This window comes from Notolabrus celidotus, unplaced genomic scaffold, assembly GCF_009762535.1.
Source record: "Notolabrus celidotus isolate fNotCel1 unplaced genomic scaffold, fNotCel1.pri scaffold_130_arrow_ctg1, whole genome shotgun sequence".
Taxonomy (NCBI): domain Eukaryota; kingdom Metazoa; phylum Chordata; class Actinopteri; order Labriformes; family Labridae; genus Notolabrus; species Notolabrus celidotus.
This window is the reverse complement of record NW_023260013.1, coordinates 1-27,598: the sequence shown is the minus strand read 5'-3', so window position 1 is coordinate 27,598 and position 27,598 is coordinate 1. Positions and strand designations below refer to the sequence as shown.

General features: G+C 44.0%; 8 gene segments (V, D, J or C); all 8 read right to left on the bottom strand.

Moving 5' to 3' along the window:
* Positions 1-970: 970 nt before the first annotated feature.
* Positions 971-25,774, bottom strand: LOC117808625. The segment is given in 3 exon segments: positions 971-1,216; positions 25,495-25,585; positions 25,674-25,774. Coding segments are annotated over 3 exon segments (366 nt in total).
* Positions 1,667-2,261, bottom strand: LOC117808614. The segment is given in 2 exon segments: positions 1,667-2,131; positions 2,218-2,261. Coding segments are annotated over 2 exon segments (411 nt in total).
* Positions 4,272-4,917, bottom strand: LOC117808631. The segment is given in 2 exon segments: positions 4,272-4,709; positions 4,798-4,917. Coding segments are annotated over 2 exon segments (363 nt in total).
* On the bottom strand, positions 11,804-12,284 carry LOC117808632. The segment is given in 2 exon segments: positions 11,804-12,129; positions 12,218-12,284. Coding segments are annotated over 2 exon segments (360 nt in total).
* On the bottom strand, positions 14,218-14,727 carry LOC117808621. The segment is given in 2 exon segments: positions 14,218-14,522; positions 14,615-14,727. Coding segments are annotated over 2 exon segments (381 nt in total).
* On the bottom strand, positions 15,696-16,210 carry LOC117808626. The segment is given in 2 exon segments: positions 15,696-16,021; positions 16,110-16,210. Coding segments are annotated over 2 exon segments (363 nt in total).
* On the bottom strand, positions 20,478-21,813 carry LOC117808616. The segment is given in 3 exon segments: positions 20,478-20,806; positions 20,899-20,936; positions 21,787-21,813. Coding segments are annotated over 3 exon segments (348 nt in total).
* On the bottom strand, positions 21,270-21,792 carry LOC117808615. The segment is given in 2 exon segments: positions 21,270-21,662; positions 21,749-21,792. Coding segments are annotated over 2 exon segments (402 nt in total).
* Positions 25,775-27,598: the final 1,824 nt, after the last annotated feature.

Sequence of the window (27,598 nt, the reverse complement as noted above, 5' to 3'; positions counted from 1 at the left end):
CCTCCTTTCAGAGAGAGTGATCCCATTTGCATGAACTTCTCCTCTCATGGATGATGGAGTTTGACTCTTTGTTTGTTCCTCTTGGAAACATTGGATAACTCTGACAACATTTAGATAAATGTAGTTTGAGGCAAAGTAAAGATTCATGTTTGTAATGCATCCTCCAACCAACAACAGTTTTTCATAAAGAGCAACTCAAACACAAACACTGACACACAGTTGAAGGTTTATGCTCCATTATTTCATGACTGAATGTCTTCTTCACATTCACAGTGACTGTGCAGGTCTGTGTTGGTTCATATCACCATGGAGCCCAGTCCCCATTACCTGAGTCTGGGTCAAGTCTTGAGTCCTCAGTGTTCAGGTCTAAGTCATCGGAGAAGTATCCGAGTCGAGTCTCCATTACCTGAGTTTTGGTCCAAGTAGAGTCCTCGTTATGAATATGATTATCTATGACAAGGATGGAAGCTGTTTCACCTGGACTGACTGAACCTGGTCTGACTCTGAGAACCTGGACTGACTGAGAAACCTGGACTGACTCTGGGAACCTGGACTGACTGTGTGAATCTGGACTGACTCTGAGAACCTGGACTGACTCTGAGAACCTGGACTGACTGACTGAACCTGGACTGACTGAATCTGGACTGACTTTGAGGACCTGGACTGACTGACTGAACCTGGACTGACTGAACCTGGACTGACTCTGAGAACCTGGACTGACTGTGTGAACCTGGACTGACTGTGTGCACCTGGACTGACTGTGAGAACATGGACTGACTCTGGGAACCTGGACTGACTGAGAACCTGGACCCATATTTGAGTGAGATAAAACCTTTATTTCAAAGCAGTTTTTGATCTGATGATAGAATCATTGTTGGTCTGAGGGCTCCTCCTCTGGTGGCTTCATGTCACAGGTGTTCACATCTGAACGCTCAGTGATGGTTGTAAATAGAGGAAGTAGTTTTTGTACCACTCTCCTGTTATTGTCTCTCACTGTGGGTCTCTGGCACAGTAATACACTGCAGAGTCCTCAGTCTTCAGACTGTTCATCTGTAGGTAGAGTTTACTGCTGGAGTCGTCTCTGGAGATGGTGAACCGGCCTTTCACTGACTCAGAGTAGTAGGTGCTACTGCCACTGCTGCTGTGAATCCAGGCAACCCACTCCAGTCCTTTTCCAGGAGCCTGTCTGACCCAGGCCATATGGAAGCTACTGAATGTGAACCCAGAAGCTGTACAGGTCAGTCTGTGGGATCCTCCAGGACTTTTAACCACTGGTTCAGATTCAGTCAGAGTCTGAGCATCAACACCTGTAAGGTAGATGAATAAATATCAAGTTGAATAAGCTGGAAACACAAAGTAATGCTGTGTAAAATCAATATGATTGAAGATCTCCACCTGCCCAGCAGACAGTTAGAAGCAGCAGTCCTGTCCTATAGTCCATCATGTTAAAGTGTGTGTCCACTGTCCTCTGTCCTCCTCTCTGCAGTCACATAAGTAGAGGAGGAACACGGCTCACTTTGCATTGACTCCTCCTTTCAGAGAGATTGATCCCATTTGCATGAACTTCTCCTCTCATGGATGATGGAGTTTGACTCTTTGTTTGATCCTCTTGGAAACATTGGATAACTCTGACAATATTTAGATAAATGTAGTTTGAGGCAAAGTAAAGATTCATGTTTGTAATGCATCCTCCAACCAACAACAGTTTTTCATAGTTTGATCATTGTTGGTCTGAGGGCTCCTCCTCTGGTGGCTTCATGTCACAGGTGTTCAGGCTCTGAGGGGTTTTTGTTCAGCTCTACAGATGGTTTGTGTTGTTGTGGGTCTCTGGCACAGTAATACACAGCAGAGTCTCCAGGCTGCATGTTCTGTCCTGTTAGAGTCACTGTTCCAGCTGAAGTGTCTCTGCTGTAGCTGAACTTGTTCTTCAGAGCAGCATTTTGCTGAAGTGCACCATCACCCCACTGATGAGAAATCCACTCCAGTCCTTTCCCTGCAGGCTGTCTGATCCATCCTGTTGCATAGCTAGTATCAGTCAGAGAATAACCAGAGACCTGACAGGTGAGGGTCAGAGACTGTCCAGGCTGCACAACCTTTGAGTCTGGCTGGATGAGATCAATACTGCTCACACCTGTGGAAACACAAATCAACATTATCTCCATCATTCATGTTATTATTCAGTGTTTCTGATGGATTAGTTTCAAAGCTCCTCCTCACAGGATCCAGCAGCCAGCAGCAGCAGAGCTACAGAGAACATGGCTGATGATGAAGATGAGCTGATGTGAGATCTTCCTCTCTAATATGGAGGATATATAATGAGCCTGGAGAATGGGCGGAGAGCGAGCAACACTTTATGAATTTGCATATATCACAGATTCTGGAATGATGTTTGTCTCCATCAGAAGTGAAGCAGCAGTGATCTCGAGGAGACAGAGATTGAGTCAGAAACAGACCAAAGATGTTGTTCAGAGTTTCTTCAGCTTGTTTGAAGTTTTGAGACGGAGAGAGAAAAGTTGAGTTGATGATCAGAGTTGATGTGAACGCTGCATTTACTGTTGATCCAGGACTTCACATGTTGTTTCTGTGTTGTGGTGCTGAACTCTCACACAGGAGAATAAAAGCCTCCTTCAGTCCAGGGTTTGTGAGTCAGTCAGTTCTAGAGATGAGCAGGTCAGAGTGTCTTTATATAGGATCACATGAAACACACACTGGACACTGACTGCCATCTGCTGTTTGTATAATGGGAACTGCATCATGATGTTCACTCCCACACTGTGACCGACTGTAGAAGTTAAACCATGTGAACATTAATGTGGCTGTAATATGTTCCTGTAGTATTTAGGACACTCGTTCATACTGATGTGTTTGCTGTTGTTGGAGATATATGAGAAAGTGATTATGACATGAACTCAGTTTAAGTCATGTGATCAGTGGTCAGATTATACGCTCTGTTGAAATGATGTTTGTGGGGTCATTTTTAATGTTTCATGAGAGTCCAGCTCTCTCCAAGGATCCGTCAGTCAAGTAAAGACAACTCCTGCAGGTTTTTGTACAGCTGCTCAGCCAGCTCGTGTCACTGTGGCTCTCTGGCACAATAATAAACAGCAGAATCTTCAGTCTTCAGACTGTTCATCTGCAGATACACCTGCTGTCTGCTGTTGTCTCTGGAGATGGTGAACCGGCCTTTCACTGACGCGGAGTAGTAGATGTAGCTACTATCATACATAGCCGCAATCCACTCTAGTCCTTTTCCAGGAGCCTGTCTGACCCAGGCCATCCAGTTGCTGCTGATTGTGAGTCCAGAGGCTGTACAGGTCAGTCTGTGGGATCCTCCAGGATTTTTAACCACTGGTTCAGATTGAGTCAGAGTCTGAGCATCAACACCTGTAAGGTAGATGAATAAATATCAAGTTGAATAAACTGGAAACACAAAGTAATGCTGTGTAAAATCAATATGATTGAAGATCTCCACCTGCCCAGCAGACAGTTAGAAGCAGCAGTCCTGTCCTATAGTCCATCATGTTAAAGTGTGTGTCCACTGTCCTCTGTCCTCCTCTCTGCAGTCACATAAGTAGAGGAGGAACACGGCTCACTTTGCATTGACTCCTCCTTTCAGAGAGAGTGATCCCATTTGCATGAACTTCTCCTCTCATGGATGATGGAGTTTGACTCTTTGTTTGATCCTCTTGGAAACATTGGATAACTCTGACAACATTTAGATAAATGTAGTTTGAGGCAAAGTAAAGATTCATGTTTGTAATGCATCCTCCAACCAACAACAGTTTTTCATAAAGAGCAACTCAAACACAAACACTGACACACAGTTGAAGGTTTATGCTCCATTATTTCATGACTGAATGTCTTCTTCACATTCACAGTGACTGTGCAGGTCTGTGTTGGTTCATATCACCATGAAGCCCAGTCCCCATTACCTGAGTCTGGGTCAAGTCTTGAGTCCTCATTGTTCAGGTCTAAGTCATCGGAGAAGTATCTGAGTCGAGTCTCCATTACCTGAGTTTGGGTCCAAGTAGAGTCCTCGTTATGAATATGATTATCTATGACAAGGATGGAAGCTGTTTCACCTGGACTGACTGAACCTGGTCTGACTCTGAGAACCTGGACTGACTGTTAGAACCCGGTCTGACTGTTAGAACATGGACTGACTGTTAGAACCTGGTCTGACTGTTAGAACCTGGACTGACTGAGAACCTGGACCCATATTTGAGTGAGATAAAACCTTTATTTCAAAGCAGTTTTTGATCTGATGATAGAATCATTGTTGTTCTGAGGGCTCCTCCTCTGGTGGCTTCATGTCACAGGTGTTCACATCTGAACGCTCAGTGATGGTTGTAAATAGAGGAAGTAGTTTTTGTACGTCTCTCCTGTTATTGTCTCTCACTGTGGGTCTCTGGCACAGTAATACACTGCAGAATCTTCAGTCTTCAGACTGTTCATCTGCAGATACACCTGCTGTCTGCTGTTGTGTCTGGAGATGGTGAACCGGCCTTTCACTGACTCAGGGTAGTGGGTGCTGCCACCATTGTTTTCAATCCAAGCAATCCACTCCAGTCCTTTTCCAGGAGCCTGTCTGACCCAGGCCATCCAGTAGCTGCTGAATGTGAACCCAGAGGCTGTACAGGTCAGTCTGTGGGATCCTCCAGGACTTTTAACCACCGGTTCAGATTGAGTCAGAGTCTGAGCATCAACACCTGTAAGGTAGATGAATAAATATCAAGTTGAATAAGCTGGAAACACAAAGTAATGCTGTGTAAAATCAATATGATTGAAGATCTCCACCTGCCCAGCAGACAGTTAGAAGCAGCAGTCCTGTCCTATAGTCCATCATGTTAAAGTGTGTGTCCACTGTCCTCTGTCCTCCTCTCTGCAGTCACATAAGTAGAGGAGGAACACGGCTCACTTTGCATTGACTCCTCCTTTCAGAGAGAGTGATCTCATTTGCATGAACTTCTGACTTGGTATATTAAGACTGTTTCTTAAAGAGTAGCTTTTAGCTAACAGAGTGAGCTCATTAACTCTCAAATATTGGTTCAGTCAGAAAACAGACTTTTGGAGGATTTATAAATGTGTATGTGTGTTTAGTCTCTGTTACTAAGCTGCTGTTTGATCATTGTTGGTCTGAGGGCTCCTCCTCTGGTGGCTTCTTGTCACAGGTGTTCAGGCTCTGAGGGGTTTTTGTTCAGCTCTACAGATGGTTTGTGTTGTTGTGGACCTCCCTACACAGTAATACACAGCAGAGTCTCCAGGCTGCATGTTCTGTCCTGTTAGAGTCACTGTTCCAGCTGAAGTGTCTCTGCTGTAGCTGAACTTGTTCTTCAGAGCAGCATTTTGGTAAAGGTCTCCACCACACATATCAGTAATCCACTCCAGTCCTTTCCCTGCAGGCTGTCTGATCCATCCTGTTGCATAGCTAGTATCAGTCAGAGAATAACCAGAGACCTGACAGGTGAGGGTCAGAGACTGTCCAGGCTGCACAACCTTTGAGTCTGGCTGGATGAGATCAATACTGTTCACACCTGTGGAAACACAAATCAACATTATCTCCATCATTCATGTTATTATTCAGTGTTTCTGATGGATTAGTTTCAAAGCTCCTCCTCACAGGATCCAGCAGCCAGCAGCAGCAGAGCTACAGAGAACATGGCTGATGATGAAGATGAGCTGATGAGAGCTTCTCTTCTTCTGAGACTCACAGCCTGATGCCAAGTCTTTATATCAGACTGTGAGGAAGCTCACTTTGCATAGAGAAGGACTCGTGTTCTTTCCTGATCAGGATCAGAGTGAGACTCTGTCAGTCCTACATCGCCCTCTACAGGTCACAAACTGTAATGTTCCAGTTTCAGTGGAGAAGAATATCTGAGAGCTTTTAGTTGAGTGTAAGAAGTCTGTTTAACAATCTGAACTCTGCATGGAAATGTTGGATTCTTCACTTCATGATGAGTGAGCGGGCTCCTTCTTAGACTGATGATCCAACCTGTGCTTGTTGTTGTTGTGAATCTACTGAATCTATGAGGGCGTCATTTTATTGATGATCCATACAAATCAAAACAGTCTATTGATTATGTCTTTTTTAATTTGGCTGAGATGAGATCAAATAAGACACCAATCACTACTTAGAGTTTTTCATTGCTTACAGTTATTCATCATCACTGTTAGTACTGAGGAGAGCACAAACTGAGAGAAGTGTTAAATAGAGGAAGTAGTTTTTGTACGACTCTCCTGGTATTGTCTCTCACTGTGGGTCTCTGGCACAGTAATACACTGCAGAGTCCTCAGTCTGCAGACTGTTCATCTGTAGGTAGAGTTTACTGCTGGAGTCGTCTCTGGAGATGGTGAACCGGCCTTTCACTGACTCAGAGTAAAAGATATGTGAACTGCGTGTGTGTATGAAGGCGATCCACTCCAGTCCTTTTCCAGGAGCCTGTCTGACCCAGTTCATCCTGTAGTCTCTGAATGTGAACCCAGAGGCTGTACAGGTCAGTGTGTGGGATCCTCCAGGACTTTTAACCACTGGTTCAGATTCAGTCAGAGTCTGAGCATCAACACCTGTAAGGTAGATGAATAAATATCAAGTTGAATAAGCTGGAAACACAAAGTAATGCTGTGTAAAATCAATATGATTGAAGATCTCCACCTGCCCAGCAGACAGTTAGAAGCAGCAGTCCTGTCCTATAGTCCATCATGTTAAAGTGTGTGTCCACTGTCCTCTGTCCTCCTCTCTGCAGTCACATAAGTAGAGGAGGAACACGGCTCACTTTGCATTGACTCCTCCTTTCAGAGAGAAATGAGTGTGAACTTGTTGTTGTGTGGTGCAGACATATTTAGTCATAGTTCATCATTGTTTCCTCTTTATTAACTGCAGGATGGTCTGACAGTGAAAAACAACTTCATGTAGAAACTGATCATTTACACTGTCTTTATTTTCCACAACATAAAATCAAGTTTTAAAGTTTGTGTTTTTGGACTTTTTTTTCTTTACCTTGGACAGATTTATATTTAACATTTAGATTTAACATTTAGATTTACCAGTAATTATAACTTTAATATATTTTAACTACTAAATTAAATGTTAAGAAGATCACAAATATTTCTCTAAATGTGATAAAAAAGTGACTTTTAAAGATTCTCACTAAATGAGACTCTTATTCTCTTAACTGTCAGATTAAACTGACATGAAGTCATTGCTGGTCTGAGGGCTCCTCCTCTGGTGGTTTGGAGTCACTAAAGTCCACAAGGGGAACAGATCCCCTGAAGGACTGCGTTGCTTTTGCAGCAGTTAAACCTGCACGAGTGAGACCTTCAGAAACCATCTCATCCTCAAAGCAAGAGCAAAGGGTTAAATACACCCCCCACTGTGATGCAAGGCAAACACTTTATTTCATACAGAGGAGGCTGAAACTTTGCATCATTGTTAAACTCTGTGTGTGAAAAGATAAAGCAATAAAGTTTAATATTAAAAGATAACATGATCAGTAAATGAAATAAGACAACATGAACGTATAGATTCACTCAGGACTCAGATTTTCATCAGCCACAGTTTCTCACCATCAGTGAAGACTCAGGACTAAAGAGACTGAGCGCTCAGTGATGGTTGAAGATAGAGGAAGTAGTTTTTGTACGACTCTCCTGTTATTGTCTCTCACTGTGGCTTTCCTGGCACAGTAATACACTGCAGAGTCTCCAGGCTGCATGTTCTGTCCGTTTAGAGTCACTGTGTTTCTGGAGGAGTCCAAGTCGATGCTGAACTTGTTCTTCAGTGAATCTTTGTAGAATGAAGTACTGCTTGCTCTCATCCCAATCCACTCCAGTCCTTTCCCTGCAGGCTGTCTGATCCAAGCTGTGTAGTAGCTGTTAACAGAATAAGAGACCTGACAGGTGATGGTCAGACTCTGACCTGGCTGCACAGTCATAGAGGCTGGCTGAGTCAGCGTTTCACACTTCACACCTGTGGAGGAAAACATGTAGAATATTGAATCAGTGTATTCAGAGTCAGTGTGCTGTGATCATGCTGTCAGTGTGTGTCTCAGTGAGACTCACAGGATCCAGCAGCCAGCAGCAGCAGAGCTACAGAGAACATGGCTGATGATGAAGCTCCTGTCCTATAGTCCATCATGTTAAAGTGTGTGTCCACTGTCCTCTGTCCTCCTCTCTGCAGTCACATAAGTAGAGGAGGAACACGGCTCACTTTGCATTGACTCCTCCTTTCAGAGAGAGTGATCTCATTTCCTTCTTCTTCTTTTTACTTCAACCTTTCATCTTGTCTTCTGGTGAGGTCTTAAAATTTAACTTCAGGTTAAAATAATTTCCAGTTTTCTTTGACACGTTTACAGAAACCTGTCCTCCCAGTCCTTCTGTTTGTAACAAACACTAACTTTAAAACAGACGAAGAGGCCGTCTAACATTTTAATATTTTCTCAATCACATAGATTTAATTTACTCTTCAAAGTCAGACGAAGGAGACAAACACATTCTCTTTATAATCCTCTCATCTTTATTTCTCTTCTTCTGTTTCTAAAGGTCATATTTTGGGGTGTTTTCCTTTATTTGATTGGACAGCTTCAGAGAGAGGAACTGTGGGGAGGGAGTCGGGGTGACATGTACCAAATCATATCAGGACCAGGAACTAATCATTCCAGCCCTGTCTCTGTGGGGCGTCTGCTCTACCATCTGAGACAAACCTATACCTCTTCTTCTAACATTTATGTTCCCTCCATCATCATCATGTCACACACCAAGTCTAACATTTAGGCTCATAGGAATCATGATTTTCTCAGTGTGTTTGGGCATCAAGAGGGAGAACTCCAGTGCTGTGCAGGAAACTTGATGTCAAACTGAAGTGTCTCTGCTGATTGTCAGATTTTATAAACTTATTTCTTTATTTTTCATCTTTTCAGTTTCTGTTTTATTACAGTGTTGCTTCCTCTCGTGTCACTGTGGCTCTGGAGTAGAATAATAAACAGCAGAATCTTCAGACTGTTCATCTGCAGATACACCTGCTGTCTGCTGTTGTCTCTGGAGATGGTGAACCGGCCTTTCACTGACTCAGAGTAGTAGATCTCAGCACTGTCATATCTGATGGAAGAAACCCACTCCAGTCCTTTTCCAGGAGCCGGTCTGACCCAGGCCATCCAGACGCTGCTGAATGTGAACCCAGAGCCTGTACAGGTCATGATTATCAAATGTGTATGTGTGTTTAGTCTCTGTTACTAAGCTGCTGTTTGATCATTGTTGGTCTGAGGGCTCCTCCTCTGGTGGCTTCATGTCACAGGTGTTCACATCTGAACGTTCAGTGATGGTTGTAAATAGAGGAAGTAGTTTTTGTACGCCTCTCCTGGTATTGTCTCTCACTGTGGCTCTCTGGCACAGTAATACACTGCAGAGTCCTCAGTCTTCAGACTGTTCATCTGTAGGTAGAGTTTACTGCTGGAGTCGGTTCTGGAGATGGTGAACCGGCCTTTCACTGACTCAGGGTAGTAGGTGCTGCCACCACCGTTGCTGATAGTTGCAACCCACTCCAGTCCTTTTCCAGGAGCCTGTCTGACCCAGGCCATCCAGAAGCTGCTGAATGTGAACCCAGAGGCTGTAAAGGTCAGTGTGTGGGATCCTCCAGGACTTTTAACCACTGGTCCAGATTCAGTCAGAGTCTGAGCATCAACACCTGTAAGGTAGATGAATAAATATCAAGTTGAATAAGCTGGAAACACAAAGTAATGCTGTGTAAAATCAATATGATTGAAGATCTCCACCTGCCCAGCAGACAGTTAGAAGCAGCAGTCCTGTCCTATAGTCCATCATGTTAAAGTGTGTGTCCACTGTCCTCTGTCCTCCTCTCTGCAGACACATAAGTAGAGGAGGAACACGGCTCACTTTGCATTGACTCCTCCTTTCAGAGAGAGTGATCCCATTTGCATGAACTTCTCCTCTCATGGATGATGGAGTTTGACTCTTTGTTTGATCCTCTTGGAAACATTGGATAACTCTGACAACATTTAGATAAATGTAGTTTGAGGCAAAGTAAAGATTCATGTTTGTAATGCATCCTCCAACCAACAACAGTTTTTCATAAAGAGCAACTCAAACACAAACACTGACACACAGTTTACTTCCTCGTGTGTCAGGAGAAAGTCAGGTTTCTTTTGATTCCTACTTTGATTTTGTCAAATGAGGTCAATCCAATCCCAGTTTGTGTCAAAGGGTGTTTGAATGAAGGAATATTTGATGGTTCCTGACTTGGTAGATGAAGACTGTTTCTTAAAGAGTAGCTGTTAGCTAACAGAGTGAGCTCATTAACTCTCAAATATTGATTCAGTCAGAAAACAGACTTTTGGAGGATTTATAAATGTGTATGTGTGTTTAGTCTCTGTTACTAAGCTGCTGTTTGATCATTGTTGGTCTGAGGGCTCCTCTGGTGGCTTCATGTCACAGGTGTTCAGGCTCTGAGGGGTTTTTGTTCAGCTCTACAGATGGTTTGTGTTGTTGTGGGGCTCTGGCACAGTAATACACAGCAGAGTCTCCAGCTGTCAGACTGCTCATCTGCAGATAGACCTGGTCCACATCGTTGTCTCTGGAGATGGTGAAGCGATTCTTCACTGATGTGGAATAAGCTTTAGTGCTTCCACTCGGAGCAGAAATGTAAGAAACCCACTCCAGTCCTTTTCCTGCAGCTTGTCTGATCCAGGCAATAGCAGCGTCTCCATCTGAGATCCCTGAGTACGTACAGGTCAGTCTGTGGGACTCTCCAGGTCTCTTCACCACAGGTTCAGACTCAGTCAGAGTCTGACTCCAAACCACTGAGGAGAAATTACAGATCAACACACAGCCGAACACAAACCTCGACACAGAGATGAGAACGAGTGAATCTTACCAGAAACTGATGACAGCATGAGAAATGTTCTCCATGGAGCTGAAGTCATGGTAGAAATGTGTGTGTGTGTGTGTGTGTGTGTGTGGTTGGGGGACTGCTTTCTCCTCCGTTTGCAGGGAGATTATCAGGGATGGAAGTGATGAAGATTTGCATTGACTCCACCTCACTGCTGAAAATGAAAAGCATGAAGACTCTGCCTCAGATTTCTTTACTGTGTCTGTTTTGAAATGACTGGATTCATCAAGGCTGCTTTCAAAAGACACAAAACTCAAGAAAGTGGATCCATCCAGTCCTCAGGACCAGATTCTGAAGAGTCTTCAGACAAAGTGACATTAAAGTTAACTTCTGATCCATGATGACGTATTGCAAAGAGGCGTTTATGTCCAGAAGTGAGGAACACATTTGTTTGTAGAGTCGTACCAAAATGATTTTCATCTTCCAATCAGCTTCATATTACTCATCACTTTCTCAATGAACAAGTGAAATAAGGCAAGTTTATTTATAGCACATTTAAAAGACGTGTTGAGAGGATATTAAAGATCACAGACATTTATGAAACCATCACTGTGTGACATTTTGACCTTCTTTTATTACTTTATCAAACAGCATGTTTCATGGAGGACATTACAGTTTGAAATGGATGCAGATGTTGGTGAAACAGGAAATGATGTTCATGTTTGAATCACTTTAAATGTCTTCTTTTGGAAATGTGGCTCGTTGTTGTTTTTAGTTTGAAGTTGTAAAGTTTTAGTATTTGGAGAAAGTTTTGTCAGCATGTGGACATTTTTTAGCACATGTGATCAGTGGTCATATTATTAAATGATGTTTGTGGGGTCATTTTTAATGTTTCATGAGAGTCCAGCTCTCTCCAAGGATCCGTCAGTCAAGTAAAGACAACTCCTGCAGGTTTTTGTACAGCTGCTCAGCCAGCTCGTGTCACTGTGTCTGTCTGGCACAATAATAAACAGCAGAATCTTCAGTCTTCAGACTGTTCATCTGCAGATACACCTGCTGTCTGCTGTTGTCTCTGGAGATGGTGAACCGGCCTTTCACTGACTCAGAGTGGTAGATGTTGCTACTATCATACATAGACGCAATCCACTCCAGTCCTTTTCCAGGAGCCTGTCTGACCCAGGCCATCCAGTGGTTGCTGAAGGTGAACCCAGAGGCTGTACAGGTCAGTCTGTGGGATCCTCCAGGACTTTTAACCACTGGTTCAGATTGAGTCAGAGTCTGAGCATCAACACCTGTAAGGTAGATGAATAAATATCAAGTTGAATAAGCTGGAAACACAAAGTAATGCTGTGTAAAATCAATATGATTGAAGATCTCCACCTGCCCAGCAGACAGTTAGAAGCAGCAGTCCTGTCCTATAGTCCATCATGTTAAAGTGTGTGTCCACTGTCCTTTGTCCTCCTCTCTGCAGTCACATAAGTAGAGGAGGAACACGGCTCACTTTGCATTGACTCCTCCTTTCAGAGAGATTGATCCCATTTGCATGAACTTCTCCTCTCATGGATGATGGAGTTTGACTCTTTGTTTGATCCTCTTGGAAACATTGGATAACTCTGACAACATTTAGATAAATGTAGTTTGAGGCAAAGTAAAGATTCATGTTTGTAATGCATCCTCCAACCAACAACAGTTTTTCATAGTTTGATCATTGTTGGTCTGAGGGCTCCTCCTCTGGTGGCTTCATGTCACAGGTGTTCAGGCTCTGAGGGGTTTTTGTTCAGCTCTACAGATGGTTTGTGTTGTTGTGGACCTCCTTACACAGTAATACACAGCAGAGTCTCCAGGCTGTAAGTTGGACAGACTCAGATACACCATGCTGCTGCTGTCATCTCTCCTGATTCCAACTCGTCCTCGCACACTGCTCCCATAAGTGTTTCTGCTGGGATCAGAGTAGCCGCTCCCGATCCATTCCAGGGCTTTTCCTGCAGGTTGTTTGATCCAGCTCATAACACAGCAGCTAAAGGTGAAGCCTGATCCCCGACAGGAGAGACTGAGAGTCTCCCCGGGCCTCTTCAGTACTGAGCTGGAAGGAATGGACTCCATACTCTGACCTGTATAACCTGATGAGATACAAGCAGAGAGGAGCCACAGGAGAAAGTCAGACATGCAGGGAGTTTTCTGGAATCACTGACGACCATCATGTTCTCTAATGAGGATAAAAGATGGAGAAGCATGAGAACTAACAGGGTAGAGAGAGAGCAACCAGCAGAAGAGTGAGTGTGTTCATCATCCTGAGGCTGCAGATGTGACCTCTGACGCTCCACACAGAGTACGAGAGCATCAGCTGGACAGAAGTACTCTGCACATACTGAACATTTGCATCAGGATAACATGGGAGTGGCTCCTGTTCTAAGCTCTGTTCCAATCCCAATGAAGCTGCTGGTCTCTGCTGAGGAAACATGCAGAAAAAAAAACACTTTAAAGGCAAAAAACAAAAGCAGGACAAATTGTCAGAGATGAGATCTGACTTTCTTCCTCTGGGAAACTTGATTTAAGCAGCATTTTAAAAAAGGACGTTTTGGAGTTGAAGGTTTATGCTCCATTATTTCATGACTGAATGTCTTCTTCACATTCACAGTGACTGTGCAGGTCTGTGTTGGTTCATATCACCATGAAGCCCAGTCCCCATTACCTGAGTCTGGGTCCAGTCTTGAGTCCTCAGTGTTCAGGTCTAAGTTATCGGAGAAGTATCTGAGTCGAGTCTCCATTACCTGAGTTTGGGTCCAAGTAGAGTCCTCATTATGAATATGATGATCTATGACAAGGATGGAAGCTGTTTCACCTGGACTGACTGAACCTGGACTGACTGAACCTGGACTGACTGAGGACCCGGTCTGACTGACTGAACCTGGACTGACTGAATCTGGACTGACTCTGAGAGCCTGGACTGACTGACTCAACCTGGACTGACTAAATCTGGACTGACTCTGAGAACCTGGACTGACTCTGAGAACCTGGACTGACTGACTGAACCTGGACTGACTGAATCTGGACTGACTCTGAGAACCTGGACTGACTCTGAGAACCTGGACTGACTGACTGAACCTGGACTGACTGAATCTGGACTGACTCTGAGAACCTGGACTGACTGACTGAACCTGGACTGACTGTGAGAACATGGACTGACTGAGAACCTGGACCCATATTTGAGTGAGATAAAACCTTTATTTCAAAGCAGTTTTTGATCTGATGATAGAATCATTGTTGGTCTGAGGGCTCCTCCTCTGGTGGCTTCATGTCACAGGTGTTCACATCTGAACGTTCAGTGATGGTTGTAAATAGAGGAAGTAGTTTTTGTACGTCTCTCCTGTTATTGTCTCTCACTGTGGCTTTCTGGCACAGTAATACACTGCAGAGTCTCCAGGCTGCATGTTCTGTCCATTTAGAGTCGCTGTGTTTCTGGAGGAGTCCAAGTCGATGCTGAACTTGTTCTTCAGTGAATCTTTGTAGTATGAAGTACTGCTGTACTTCATCCCAATCCACTCCAGTCCTTTCCCTGCAGGCTGTCTGATCCAGGCTGTGTAGTAGCTGTCAACAGAATAAGAGACCTGACAGGTGATGGTCAGACTCTGACCTGGCTGCACAGTCACAGAGGCTGGCTGAGTCAGCGTGTCACACTTCACACCTGTGGAGGAAAACATGTTAAATATTGAATCAGTGTATTCAGAGTCAGTGTGCTGTGATCATGCTGTCAGTGTGTGTCTCAGTGAGACTCACAGGATCCAGCAGCCAGCAGCAGCAGAGCTACAGAGAACATGGCTGATGATGAAGCTCCTGTCCTATAGTCCATCATGTTAAAGTGTGTGTCCACTGTCCTCTGTCCTCCTCTCTGCAGTCACATAAGTAGAGGAGGAACACGGCTCACTTTGCATTGACTCCTCCTTTCAGAGAGAGTGATCCCATTTGCATGAACTTCTCCTCTCATGGATGATGGAGTTTGACTCTTTGTTTGATCCTCTTGGAAACATTGGATAACTCTGACAACATTTAGATAAATGTAGTTTGAGGCAAAGTAAAGATTCATGTTTGTAATGCATCCTCCAACCAACAACAGTTTTTCATAAAGAGCAACTCAAACACAAACACTGACACACAGTTGAAGGTTTATGCTCCATTATTTCATGACTGAATGTCTTCTTCACATTCACAGTGACTGTGCAGGTCTGTGTTGGTTCATATCACCATGAAGCCCAGTCCCCATTACCTGAGTCTGGGTCAAGTCTTGAGTCCTCAGTGTTCAGGTCTAAGTCATCGGAGAAGTATCCGAGTCGAGTCTCCATTACCTGAGTTTTGGTCCAAGTAGAGTCCTCGTTATGAATATGATTATCTATGACAAGGATGGAAGCTGTTTCACCTGGACTGACTGAACCTGGTCTGACTCTGAGAACCTGGACTGACTGAGAAACCTGGACTGACTCTGGGAACCTGGACTGACTGTGTGAATCTGGACTGACTCTGAGTACCTGGACTGACTGACTGAACCTGGACTCACTGAATCTGGACTGACTTTGAGGACCTGGACTGACTGACTGAACCTGGACTGACTGAACCTGGACTGACTCTGAGAACCTGGACTGACTGTGTGAACCTGGACTGACTCTGGGAACCTGGACTGACTGAGAACCTGGACCCATATTTGAGTGAGATAAAACCTTTATTTCAAAGCAGTTTTTGATCTGATGATAGAATCATTGTTGGTCTGAGGGCTCCTCCTCTGGTGGCTTCATGTCACAGGTGTTCACATCTGAACGCTCAGTGATGGTTGAAGATAGAGGAAGTAGTTTTTGTACGTCTCTCCTGTTATTGTCTCTCACTGTGTCTGTCTGGCACAGTAATACACTGCAGAGTCCTCAGTCTTCAGACTGTTCATCTGTAGGTAGAGTTTACTGCTGGAGTCGTCTCTGGAGATGGTGAACCGGCCTTTCACTGACTCAGAGTAGTAGATATAACTACTGCTTGTGCTGATAGTAGCAACCCACTCCAGTCCTTTTCCAGGAGCCTGTCTGACCCAGGCCATCCAGGAGCCACTGAAGGTGAACCCAGAGGCTGTACAGGTCAGTCTGTGGGATCCTCCAGGACTTTTAACCACTGGTTCAGATTGAGTCAGAGTCTGAGCATCAACACCTGTAAGGTAGATGAATAAATATCAAGTTGAATAAGCTGGAAACACAAAGTAATGCTGTGTAAAATCAATATGATTGAAGATCTCCACCTGCCCAGCAGACAGTTAGAAGCAGCAGTCCTGTCCTATAGTCCATCATGTTAAAGTGTGTGTCCACTGTCCTCTGTCCTCCTCTCTGCAGTCACATAAGTAGAGGAGGAACACGGCTCACTTTGCATTGACTCCTCCTCTCGTGGACCCAGCTGGATTTGGATCTCAGTTACTCTTTGATGAACTTGGATAATACTTTTTTACAGTGAGGGCATCAGTTCCCTGTTTTTGCCTTTTTGCTTGATTTAGTTTAAATTGTTGATCAGGTCACCAAACTGATTGAATCCTCTCTGCAGTCACTGAAGGATGGAAGGAAAGTGTCTCTTCAGCGACTGTGATCACAGAGAGTTTGGTGTTTAGTTTGTCAGACTGGATAAAGAGGACTTGAAGCAGGAGATTGAGATCAGCAGAATCTTTGTGAGATTAAAAACTGCATTGAAGGTTTCTTGATCTGTTCTGCTGTTTCTCCACATGATAAGATTATCTGAGTTTCCTCCAATAAACTTTGGTGTTAAACATTTGCATCCCAATACTACGACACAGATCCAGTTTTCTTGATTTCAGGTACACAAAGGTGTTTCAGATCTAACAGCTTAGATTGGTGTCGTCTCCTGTCGGCGTTAGAGAAATGATCTTTACATTCCAGAGCATGTTTAATGAAGAGGCTGAAATGGACCTCAAGTCTCCATGTAGGGTGTAAATAAAGCAAACGTGTTGGGCTGACACAGTTTGATGAATAAAGGGACAAAGTGGACTCAATCTTTTACAGTTTTCAGATGTTTGTGGAGGTTGATGTAGAAAACTGAACCCTGCATCATGTGGAGCTTTTGAAAGCAGAGTTTAGTTTTCACTGCAGGTGAGTCCATGTTGTATAGACAGTGAGGTTTGCTGTGGGTAAGGACTGTCTGACACATGAAATACTTGAATCAATGAAACTGTTGGATTGATTGTTCCCATGGTTCAGTGGGAGACGTGTTTTCAGAGCCCTGACATGCTTCAGTGCTTCTCACACAGCCAGCAGTGTTGTTGAGTTTTTGCACAGCTCTGTAGTCTGCTGTGTCACTGTGGCTCTCGTGCACAGAAATAAACTGCAGAGTCCTCAGTCTGCAGACTGTTCATCTGCAGATACACCTGCTGTCTGCTGTCGTCTCTGGAGATGGTGAACCGGCCTTTCACTGACTCAGAGTAGTAGGTGCTACTGCCACTGCTGCTGTGAATCCAGGCAATCCACTCCAGTCCTTTTCCAGGAGCCTGTCTGACCCAGGCCATATGGAAGCTACTGAATGTGAACCCAGAGGCTGTACAGGTCAGTCTGTGGGATCCTCCAGGACTTTTAACCACTGGTTCAGATTCAGTCAGAGTCTGAGCATCAACACCTGTAAGGTAGATGAATAAATATCAAGTTGAATAAGCTGGAAACACAAAGTAATGCTGTGTAAAATCAATATGATTGAAGATCTCCACCTGCCCAGCAGACAGTTAGAAGCAGCAGTCCTGTCCTATAGTCCATCATGTTAAAGTGTGTGTCCACTGTCCTCTGTCCTCCTCTCTGCAGTCACATAAGTAGAGGAGGAACACGGCTCACTTTGCATTGACTCCTCCTTTCAGAGAGATTGATCCCATTTGCATGAACTTCTCCTCTCATGGATGATGGAGTTTGACTCTTTGTTTGATCCTCTTGGAAACATTGGATAACTCTGACAACATTTAGAACTATAGGCCGATATCAAACATCCCTTTTTTAAGTAACAATTATTAACAGTTGAACAATTATCTAATGATAAATGACTGTTTTGATGTCTTCCAATTAGGATTCTGATCACATCACAGCACAGAGATCGCTCTTATCAAAGTCCTCAATGATATTCATTTAAACACAGACAATGGCAAAATTTCAGTTTTGGTATGACTTGATCTCAGTGCTGCTTTTGACACGGTTGACCACAAGATACTACTGGACAGACTTGAACACTGGGTGGGACTCTCTGGTGCAGTGCTAAATTGGTTTAGGTCCTATTTAAATGATCAGGACTATTTTGTGTCTGAAGGTAATTACACATCTGAGCGGATGAAAATGGTGTGTGGAGAACCTCAGGGATCCATTCTGGGGCCTCTGCTATTCAACATCTACATGCTCCCCTTAGGTCAGATAAGAAGAAACAACAAAATAAAATACCATAGCTATACAGATGACACACATTTACATCACCATATCACCAGGGGATTATAGTCCCATACAAACACTGAGTAAATGCATTGAACAAATCAAGGACTGGACCAGACAGAACTTTCTTCAGTTCAACAAAGAAGAAACTGAAATGATTGTTTTTGGAGGAGGAAATGTTAAAGGTCACTGCTCAGCTCCAATCTGCACAGATGAAATGTTCAAACCAAGCCAGAAACCTTGGTGTAGTCTTAGACTCAGACCTTCATTTCAGCAGCCACATTAAGACCATTACAAAGTCCGCCTACTATCACCTTCAGAATATATCAAGGATTAAAGGACTCATGTCTCAGCAGGATGCAGAAAAACTCCTCCATGCATTTATCTTTAGCAGACTAGACTACTGTAACGGGGTCTTTACAGGACTCCCTAAAGAGTCCATCAGAGGACTGCAGCTCATACAGAATGCTGCTGCTTGAGTCCTAACAAGGACCAACAAAGTAGACCACATCACTCCAGTTCTTAGATCTCTACACTGGCTTCCTGTCTGTCAGAGAGTAGACTTTAAAATCCTGCTGATGGTTTATAAAGACCTGAAGGGTTTAGGCTGATCTGTTGCTACTGTACCACCTGGACCTATGAGGTCCTCAGGTCCTGGTCTGCTTTCAGTCCCTAGAGTCAGAAGGAAACATGGTGAAGCAGTGTTTAGTCATTATGCTCCACATATCTGGAACACACTCCCTGAAAGCTGCAGGTCTGCTCCAACTCTCACCTCTTTTAAATCAAAGACTAAGACCTTTTTATTTGCCTCTGCCTTCCTATCTTAGATTATTTTAACTTTTTTATTTCTTACATATTTCTAATCTTCCTTTTCTTTTCTATGTTTTATTATATTTGTCATTGTAATTGTGTTCTTTTATGCTTGTCTGAATGCGTTTAATCTTTTAATGTAAAGCACATTGAGCTGCCCTCGAGGATGAAATGTGCTATACAAACAAAGCTGCTGTTTGATCATTGTTGGTCTGAGGGCTCCTCCTCTGGTGGCTTCATGTCACAGGTGTTCAGGCTCTGAGGGGTTTTTGTTCAGCTCTACAGATGGTTTGTGTTGTTGTGGGTCTCCGTACACAGTAATACACAGCAGAGTCTCCAGGCTGCATGTTCTGTCCTGTTAGAGTCACTGTTCTAGCTGAAGTGTCTCTGCTGTAGCTGAACTTGTTCTTCAGAGCAGCATTTTGGAAAAGTCCACTAGTACCCCACTGATGAGAAATCCAGTCCATTGGTTTTCCTTCACAGTGTCTGATCCATCCTGTTGCATAGCTGTCATCAGTCAGAGAATAACCAGAGACCTGACAGGTGAGGGTCAGAGACTGTCCAGGCTGCACAACCTTTGAGTCTGGCTGGATGAGATCAATACTGTTCACACCTGTGGAAACACAAATCAACATTATCTCCATCATTCATGTTATTATTCAGTGTTTCTGATGGATTAGTTTCAAAGCTCCTCCTCACAGGATCCAGCAGCCAGCAGCAGCAGAGCTACAGAGAACATGGCTGATGATGAAGATGAGCTGATGAGAGCTTCTCTTCTTCTGAGGCTCACAGCCTGATGCCAAGTCTTTATATCAGACTGTGAGGAAGCTCACTTTGCATAGAGAAGGACTCTGACTCTAAAAGAAGGATGAGTCTTTATGCTACGTAAAGTATCTTGAAATGTTTTCAGTAATGTTAACTTTACACAGAAAGACATCATTTAATCTTCAAAGTCAGACGAAGGAGACAAACACATTCTCTTTATGATCCTCTCATCTTTATTTCTCTTCTTCTGTTTCTAAAGGTCATATTTTGGGGTGTTTTCCTTTATTTGATTGGACAGCTTCAGAGAGAGGAACTGTGGGGAGGGAGTCGGGGTGACATGTACCAAATCAGGGTAGTAGATCTCAGTACTGTCATATCTGATGGAAGAAACCCACTCCAGTCATTTTCCTGGAACTGGTCTGACCCAGGCCATCCAGTTGCTGCTGAATGTGAACCCAGAGCCTGTACACGTCATGATTTATCAAATGTGTATGTGTGTTTAGTCTCTGTTACTAAGCTACTGTTTGATCATTGTTGGTCTGAGGGCTCCTCCTCTGGTGGCTTCATGTCACAGGTGTTCACATCTGAATGTTCAGTGATGGTTGAAAATAGAGGAAGTAGTTTTTGTACGTCTCTCCTGTTATTGTCTCTCACTGTGGGTCTCTGGCACAGTAATACACTGCAGAGTCTCCAGGCTGCATGTTCTGTCCGTTTAGAGTCACTGTTTTACTGGAGGAGTCAAAACTGATACTGAACTTGTTCTTCAGTGAATCTTTGTAGTATGTTGTTTGTCCCACACGTCCTAATATAATCCACTCCAGTCCTCTCCCTGCAGGCTGTCTGATCCAGCCCGTCCAGTAGCTGCTGACAGAATAAGAGACCTGACAGGTGATGGTCAGACTCTGACCTGGCTGCACAGTCACAGAGGCTGGCTGAGTCAGCGTTTCACACTTCACACCTGTGGAGGAAAACATGTAGAATATTGAATCAGTGTATTCAGAGTCAGTGTGCTGTGATCATGCTGTCAGTGTGTGTCTCAGTGAGACTCACAGGATCCAGCAGCCAGCAGCAGCAGAGCTACAGAGAACATGGCTGATGATGAAGCTCCTGTCCTATAGTCCATCATGTTAAAGTGTGTGTCCACTGTCCTCTGTCCTCCTCTCTGCAGTCACATAAGTAGAGGAGGAACACGGCTCCCTTTGCATTGACTCCTCCTTTCAGAGAGAGTGATCCCATTTGCATGAACTTCTCCTCTCATGGATGATGGAGTTTGACTCTTTGTTTGATCCTCTTGGAAACATTGGATAACTCTGACAACATTTAGATAAATGTAGTTTGAGGCAAAGTAAAGATTCATGTTTGTAATGCATCCTCCAACCAACAACAGTTTTTCATAGTTTGATCATTGTTGGTCTGAGGGCTCCTCCTCTGGTGGCTTCATGTCACAGGTGTTCAGGCTCTGAGGGGTTTTTTGTTCAGCTCTACAGATGGTTTGTGTTGTTGTGGGTCTCTGGCACAGTAATACACAGCAGAGTCTCCAGGCTGCATGTTCTGTCCTGTTAGAGTCACTGTTCCAGCTGAAGTGTCTCTGCTGTAGCTGAACTTGTTCTTCAGAGCAGCATTTTGCTGAAGTGTACCACCACCCCACTGATGAGAAATCCACTCCAGTCCTTTCCCTGCAGGCTGTCTGATCCATCCTGTTGCATAGCTAGTATCAGTCAGAGAATAACCAGAGACCTGACAGGTGAGGGTCAGAGACTGTCCAGGCTGCACAACCTTTGAGTCTGGCTGGATGAGATCAATACTGTTCACACCTGTGGAAACACAAATCAACATTATCTCCATCATTCATGTTATTATTCAGTGTTTCTGATGGATTAGTTTCAAAGCTCCTCCTCACAGGATCCAGCAGCCAGCAGCAGCAGAGCTACAGAGAACATGGCTGATGATGAAGATGAGCTGATGTGAGATCTTCCTCTCTAATATGGAGGATATATAATGAGCCTGGAGAATGGGCGGAGAGCGAGCAACACTTTATGAATTTGCATATATTACAGATTCTGGAATGATGTTTGTCTCCATCAGAAGTGAAGCAGCAGTGATCTCGAGGAGACAGAGATTGAGTCAGAAACAGGCTAAAGATGTTGTTCAGAGTTTCTTCAGCTTGTTTGAAGTTTTGAGACGGAGAGAGAAAAGTTGAGTTGATGATCAGAGTTGATGTGAATGCTGCATTTACTGTTGATCCAGGACTTCACATGTTGTTTCTGTGTTGTGGTGCTGAACTCTCACACAGGAGAATAAAAGCCTCCTTCAGTCCAGGGTTTGTGAGTCAGTCAGTTCTAGAGATGAGCAGGTCAGAGTGTCTTTATATAGGATCACATGAAACACACACTGGACACTGACTGCCATCTGCTGTTTGTATAATGGGAACTGCATCATGATGTTCACTCCCACACTGTGACCGACTGTAGAAGTTAAACCATGTGAACATTAATGTGGCTGTAATATGTTCCTGTAGTATTTAGGACACTCGTTCATACTGATGTGTTTGCTGTTGTTGGAGATATATGAGAAAGTGATTATGACATGAACTCAGTTTAAGTCATGTGATCAGTGGTCAGATTATACGCTCTGTTGAAATGATGTTTGTGGGGTCATTTTTAATGTTTCATGAGAGTCCAGCTCTCTCCAAGGATCCGTCAGTCAAGTAAAGACAACTCCTGCAGGTTTTTGTACAGCTGCTCAGCCAGCTCGTGTCACTGTGGCTCTCTGGCACAATAATAAACAGCAGAATCTTCAGTCTGCAGACTGTTCATCTGCAGATACACCTGCTGTCTGCTGTTGTCTCTGGAGATGGTGAACCGGCCTTTCACTGACGCAGAGTAGTAGATGTTGCTACTATCATACATAGCCGCAATCCACTCTAGTCCTTTTCCAGGAGCCTGTCTGACCCAGGCCATATAGTAGCTGCTGAATGTGAACCCAGAGGCTGTACAGGTCAGTCTGTGGGATCCTCCAGGACTTTTAACCACTGGTTCAGATTGAGTCAGAGTCTGAGCATCAACACCTGTAAGGTAGATGAATAAATATCAAGTTGAATAAGCTGGAAACACAAAGTAATGCTGTGTAAAATCAATATGATTGAAGATCTCCACCTGCCCAGCAGACAGTTAGAAGCAGCAGTCCTGTCCTATAGTCCATCATGTTAAAGTGTGTGTCCACTGTCCTCTGTCCTCCTCTCTGCAGTCACATAAGTAGAGGAGGAACACGGCTCACTTTGCATTGACTCCTCCTCTCGTGGACCCAGCTGGATTTGGATCTCAGTTACTCTTTGATGAACTTGGATAATACTTTTTTACAGTGAGGGCATCAGTTCCCTGTTTTTGCCTTTTTGCTTGATTGAGTTTAAATTGTTGATCAGGTCACCAAACTGATTGAATCCTCTCTGCAGTCACTGAAGGATGGAAGGAAAGTGTCTCTTCAGCGACTGTGATCACAGAGAGTTTGGTGTTTAGTTTGTCAGACTGGATAAAGAGGACTTGAAGCAGGAGATTGAGATCAGCAGAATCTTTGTGAGATTAAAAACTGCATTGAAGGTTTCTTGATCTGTTCTGCTGTTTCTCCACATGATAAGATTATCTGAGTTTCCTCCAATAAACTTTGGTGTTAAACATTTGCATCCCAATAATACGACACAGATCCAGTTTTCTTGATTTCAGGTACACAAAGGTGTTTCAGATCTAACAGCTTAGATTGGTGTCGTCTCCTGTCGGCGTTAGAGAAATGATCTTTACATTCCAGAGCATGTTTAATGAAGAGGCTGAAATGGACCTCAAGTCTCCATGTAGGGTGTAAATAAAGCAAACGTGTTGGGCTGACACAGTTTGATGAATAAAGGGACAAAGTGGACTCAAACTTTTACAGTTTTCAGATGTTTGTGGAGGTTGATGTAGAAAACTGAACCCTGCATCATGTGGAGCTTTTGAAAGCAGAGTTTAGTTTTCACTGCAGGTGAGTCCATGTTGTATAGACAGTGAGGTTTGCTGTGGGTAAGGACTGTCTGACACATGAAATACTTGAATCAATGAAACTGTTGGATTGATTGTTCCCATGGTTCAGTGGGAGACGTGTTTTCAGAGCCCTGACATGCTTCAGTGCTTCTCACACAGCCAGCAGTGTTGTTGAGTTTTTGCACAGCTCTGTAGTCTGCTGTGTCACTGTGGCTCTCGTGCACAGAAATAAACTGCAGAGTCTTCTTGTTTGGGACTCTTCACCTCTAAGTACACAACATTTACAGACGTGTCCTTGGTGATGGAAAACTGGCCTCGGAGACTTTGGGCAAATATTGTGCCGGTTCCGCCATCAATGCGTCCGATCCATTCCAGACCTCTCCCTGGTTTTTGACGAATCCAGTGCAGCCAAGCCAGAGCAAGTCCATCCACTTTACAGGACAGAGTGACTGGTTGTCCTGGTCTGCTGACTACTGGCTCTGAGGAGGTGAGGGACTGGCCCTGAGCAGCTGAAAGAGACAGAGTTTTAGAGGACAGGGAGCCAGCAGACATCCAAAGCTCACTGTCTCCTCCTCTGCTGCACAATGAAGACACTCACCTGAAATGAGAGCCAAGAGGAGGACGCTTTGGACCACTGTCATGGTGGGAGCTGGACCAAGTCTACATCCACAAAGCCAGCATGAAGGATATATAACGTGCAGGCAGAGTGGGCGTGGCGGCTGCATCGGTATGTAAATGAGCGTTTTACCCGTCAGAGATTTTGGTGATGAAGATTCTGATGAATTGAAACTCAGAGACGGAGAGCGTGGAGTTCAATCAGACTGAGACACCAACATGAAAGATGTAGATCAGTGTCTCTCTTATCAGAGTGTTTGAACCACTTGGTCATGTGTGCCTCTGTGACAGAGTGTAAGAACATGACATGTTGAACTCTAACTAATGAACATGTGTCTCTGAAGTCAGCAGCTCATGATCATGTGAGTATAAAAGTCCTGTCAGTCATTGGTCTGTGTCTTTAGGATCAGTGAGAGGAGCAGGTCTGAGTGTTTCTGAACAGGAACAGAGGAAATCTTGACCCTGACTGCCATCTAGTGTTCTTATATAGAAACTGAAATAACATTCACTTGTATTGTGACTTATTTTAAAGGTTGAATATTTAAAGACGAATCCAACCAAAGGCTGGAAACATCTGAACTTTATTCATACGAATGATTCTATGAAAGGATTGCTCCCTTTCTTTTTCATGATGATCATTGGAGTAAGACGGCTCTTTAGTTGTTGATTCAGATTTACTGTTGTTCATTACCAATGATATTTATTAGGACCAGTTTTTAATGACAAGTTCAATGATAAACTCTCTCCAAGGATCTGTCAGTCAAGTAAAGACAACTCCTGCAGGTTTTTGTACAGCTGCTCAGTCAGCTCGTGTCACTGTGGCTCTCTGGCACAATAATAAACAGCAGAATCTTCAGTCTTCAGACTGTTCATCTGCAGATACACCTGCTGTCTGCTGTTGTCTCTGGAGATGGTGAACCGGCCTTTCACTGACTCAGAGTAGTAGGTGCCAGTAGCAGCAACCCACTCCAGTCCCTTTCCAGGAGCCTGTCTGACCCAGGCCATATTGTAGCTGCTGAATGTGAACCCAGAGGCTGTACAGGTCAGTGTGTGGGATCCTCCAGGACTTTTAACCACTGGTTCAGATTGAGTCAGAGTCTGAGCATCAACACCTGTAAGGTAGATGAATAAATATCAAGTTGAATAAGCTGGAAACACAAAGTAATGCTGTGTAAAATCAATATGATTGAAGATCTCCACCTGCCCAGCAGACAGTTAGAAGCAGCAGTCCTGTCCTATAGTCCATCATGTTAAAGTGTGTGTCCACTGTCCTCTGTCCTCCTCTCTGCAGTCACATAAGTAGAGGAGGAACACGGCTCACTTTGCATTGACTCCTCCTTTCAGAGAGAGTGATCCCATTTGCATGAACTTCTCCTCTCATGGATGATGGAGTTTGACTCTTTGTTTGATCCTCTTGGAAACATTGGATAACTCTGACAACATTTAGATAAATGTAGTTTGAGGCAAAGTAAAGATTCATGTTTGTAATGCATCCTCCAACCAACAACAGTTTTTCATAAAGAGCAACTCAAACACAAACACTGACACACAGTTTACTTCCTCGTGTGTCAGGAGAAAGTCAGGTTTCTTTTGATTCCTACTTTGATTTTGTCAAATGAGGTCAATCCAATCCCAGTTTGTGTCAAAGGGTGTTTGAATGAAGGAATATTTGATGGTTCCTGACTTGGTAGATGAAGACTGTTTCTTAAAGAGTAGCTGTTAGCTAACAAAGTGAGCTCATTAACTCTCAAATATTGGTTCAGTCAGAAAACAGACTTTTGGAGGATTTATAAATGTGTATGTGTGTTTAGTCTCTGTTACTAAGCTGCTGTTTGATCATTGTTGGTCTGAGGGCTCCTCCTCTGGTGGCTTCATGTCACAGGTGTTCACATCTGAACGTTCAGTGATGGTTGTAAATAGAGGAAGTAGTTTTTGTACGTCTCTCCTGTTATTGACGCTCACTGTGTCTCTCTGGCACAGTAATACACTGCAGAGTCCTCAGTCTTCAGACTGTTCATCTGCAGATACACCTGCTGTCTGCTGTTGTCTCTGGAGATGGTGAACCGGCCTTTCACTGACTCAGAGTAGTAGGTGCTGCCACCATTGCTGTGAATCCAGGCAACCCACTCCATTCCTTTTCCAGGAGCCTGCCTGATCCAGGCCATATGAGGAGTACCACTGAACCCTGAATGTGTACAGGTCAGTGTGTGGGATCCTCCAGGACTTTTAACCACTGGTTCAGATTGAGTCAGAGTCTGAGCATCAACACCTGTAAGGTAGATGAATAAATATCAAGTTGAATAAGCTGGAAACACAAAGTAATGCTGTGTAAAATCAATATGATTGAAGATCTCCACCTGCCCAGCAGACAGTTAGAAGCAGCAGTCCTGTCCTATAGTCCATCATGTTAAAGTGTGTGTCCACTGTCCTCTGTCCTCCTCTCTGCAGTCACATAAGTAGAGGAGGAACACGGCTCACTTTGCATTGACTCCTCCTTTCAGAGAGAGTGATCCCATTTGCATGAACTTCTCCTCTCATGGATGATGGAGTTTGACTCTTTGTTTGATCCCCTTGGAAACATTGGATAACTCTGACAACATTTAGATAAATGTAGTTTGAGGCAAAGTAAAGATTCATGTTTGTAATGCATCCTCCAACCAACAACAGTTTTTCATAGTTTGATCATTGTTGGTCTGAGGGCTCCTCCTCTGGTGGCTTCATGTCACAGGTGTTCAGGCTCTGAGGGGTTTTTGTTCAGCTCTACAGATGGTTTGTGTTGTTGTGGATCTCCTGCACAGTAATACACTGCAGAGTCTCCAGGCTGCATGTTCTGTCCTGTTAGAGTCGCTGTGTTTCTGGAGGAATCTGTGTCGATGCTGAACTTGTGTTTTAAAGAATCTTTATAGTTCGTCGTGGATCCAATTCTCATCCCAATCAACTCCAGTCCTTTCCCTGCAGGCTGTCTGATCCAGGCTGTCCAGTAGCTGCTGACAGAATAACCAGAGACCTGACAGGTGAGGGTCAGAGACTGTCCAGGCTGCACAACCTTTGAGTCTGGCTGGATGAGATCAATACTGTTCACACCTGTGGAAACACAAATCAACATTATCTCCATCATTCATGTT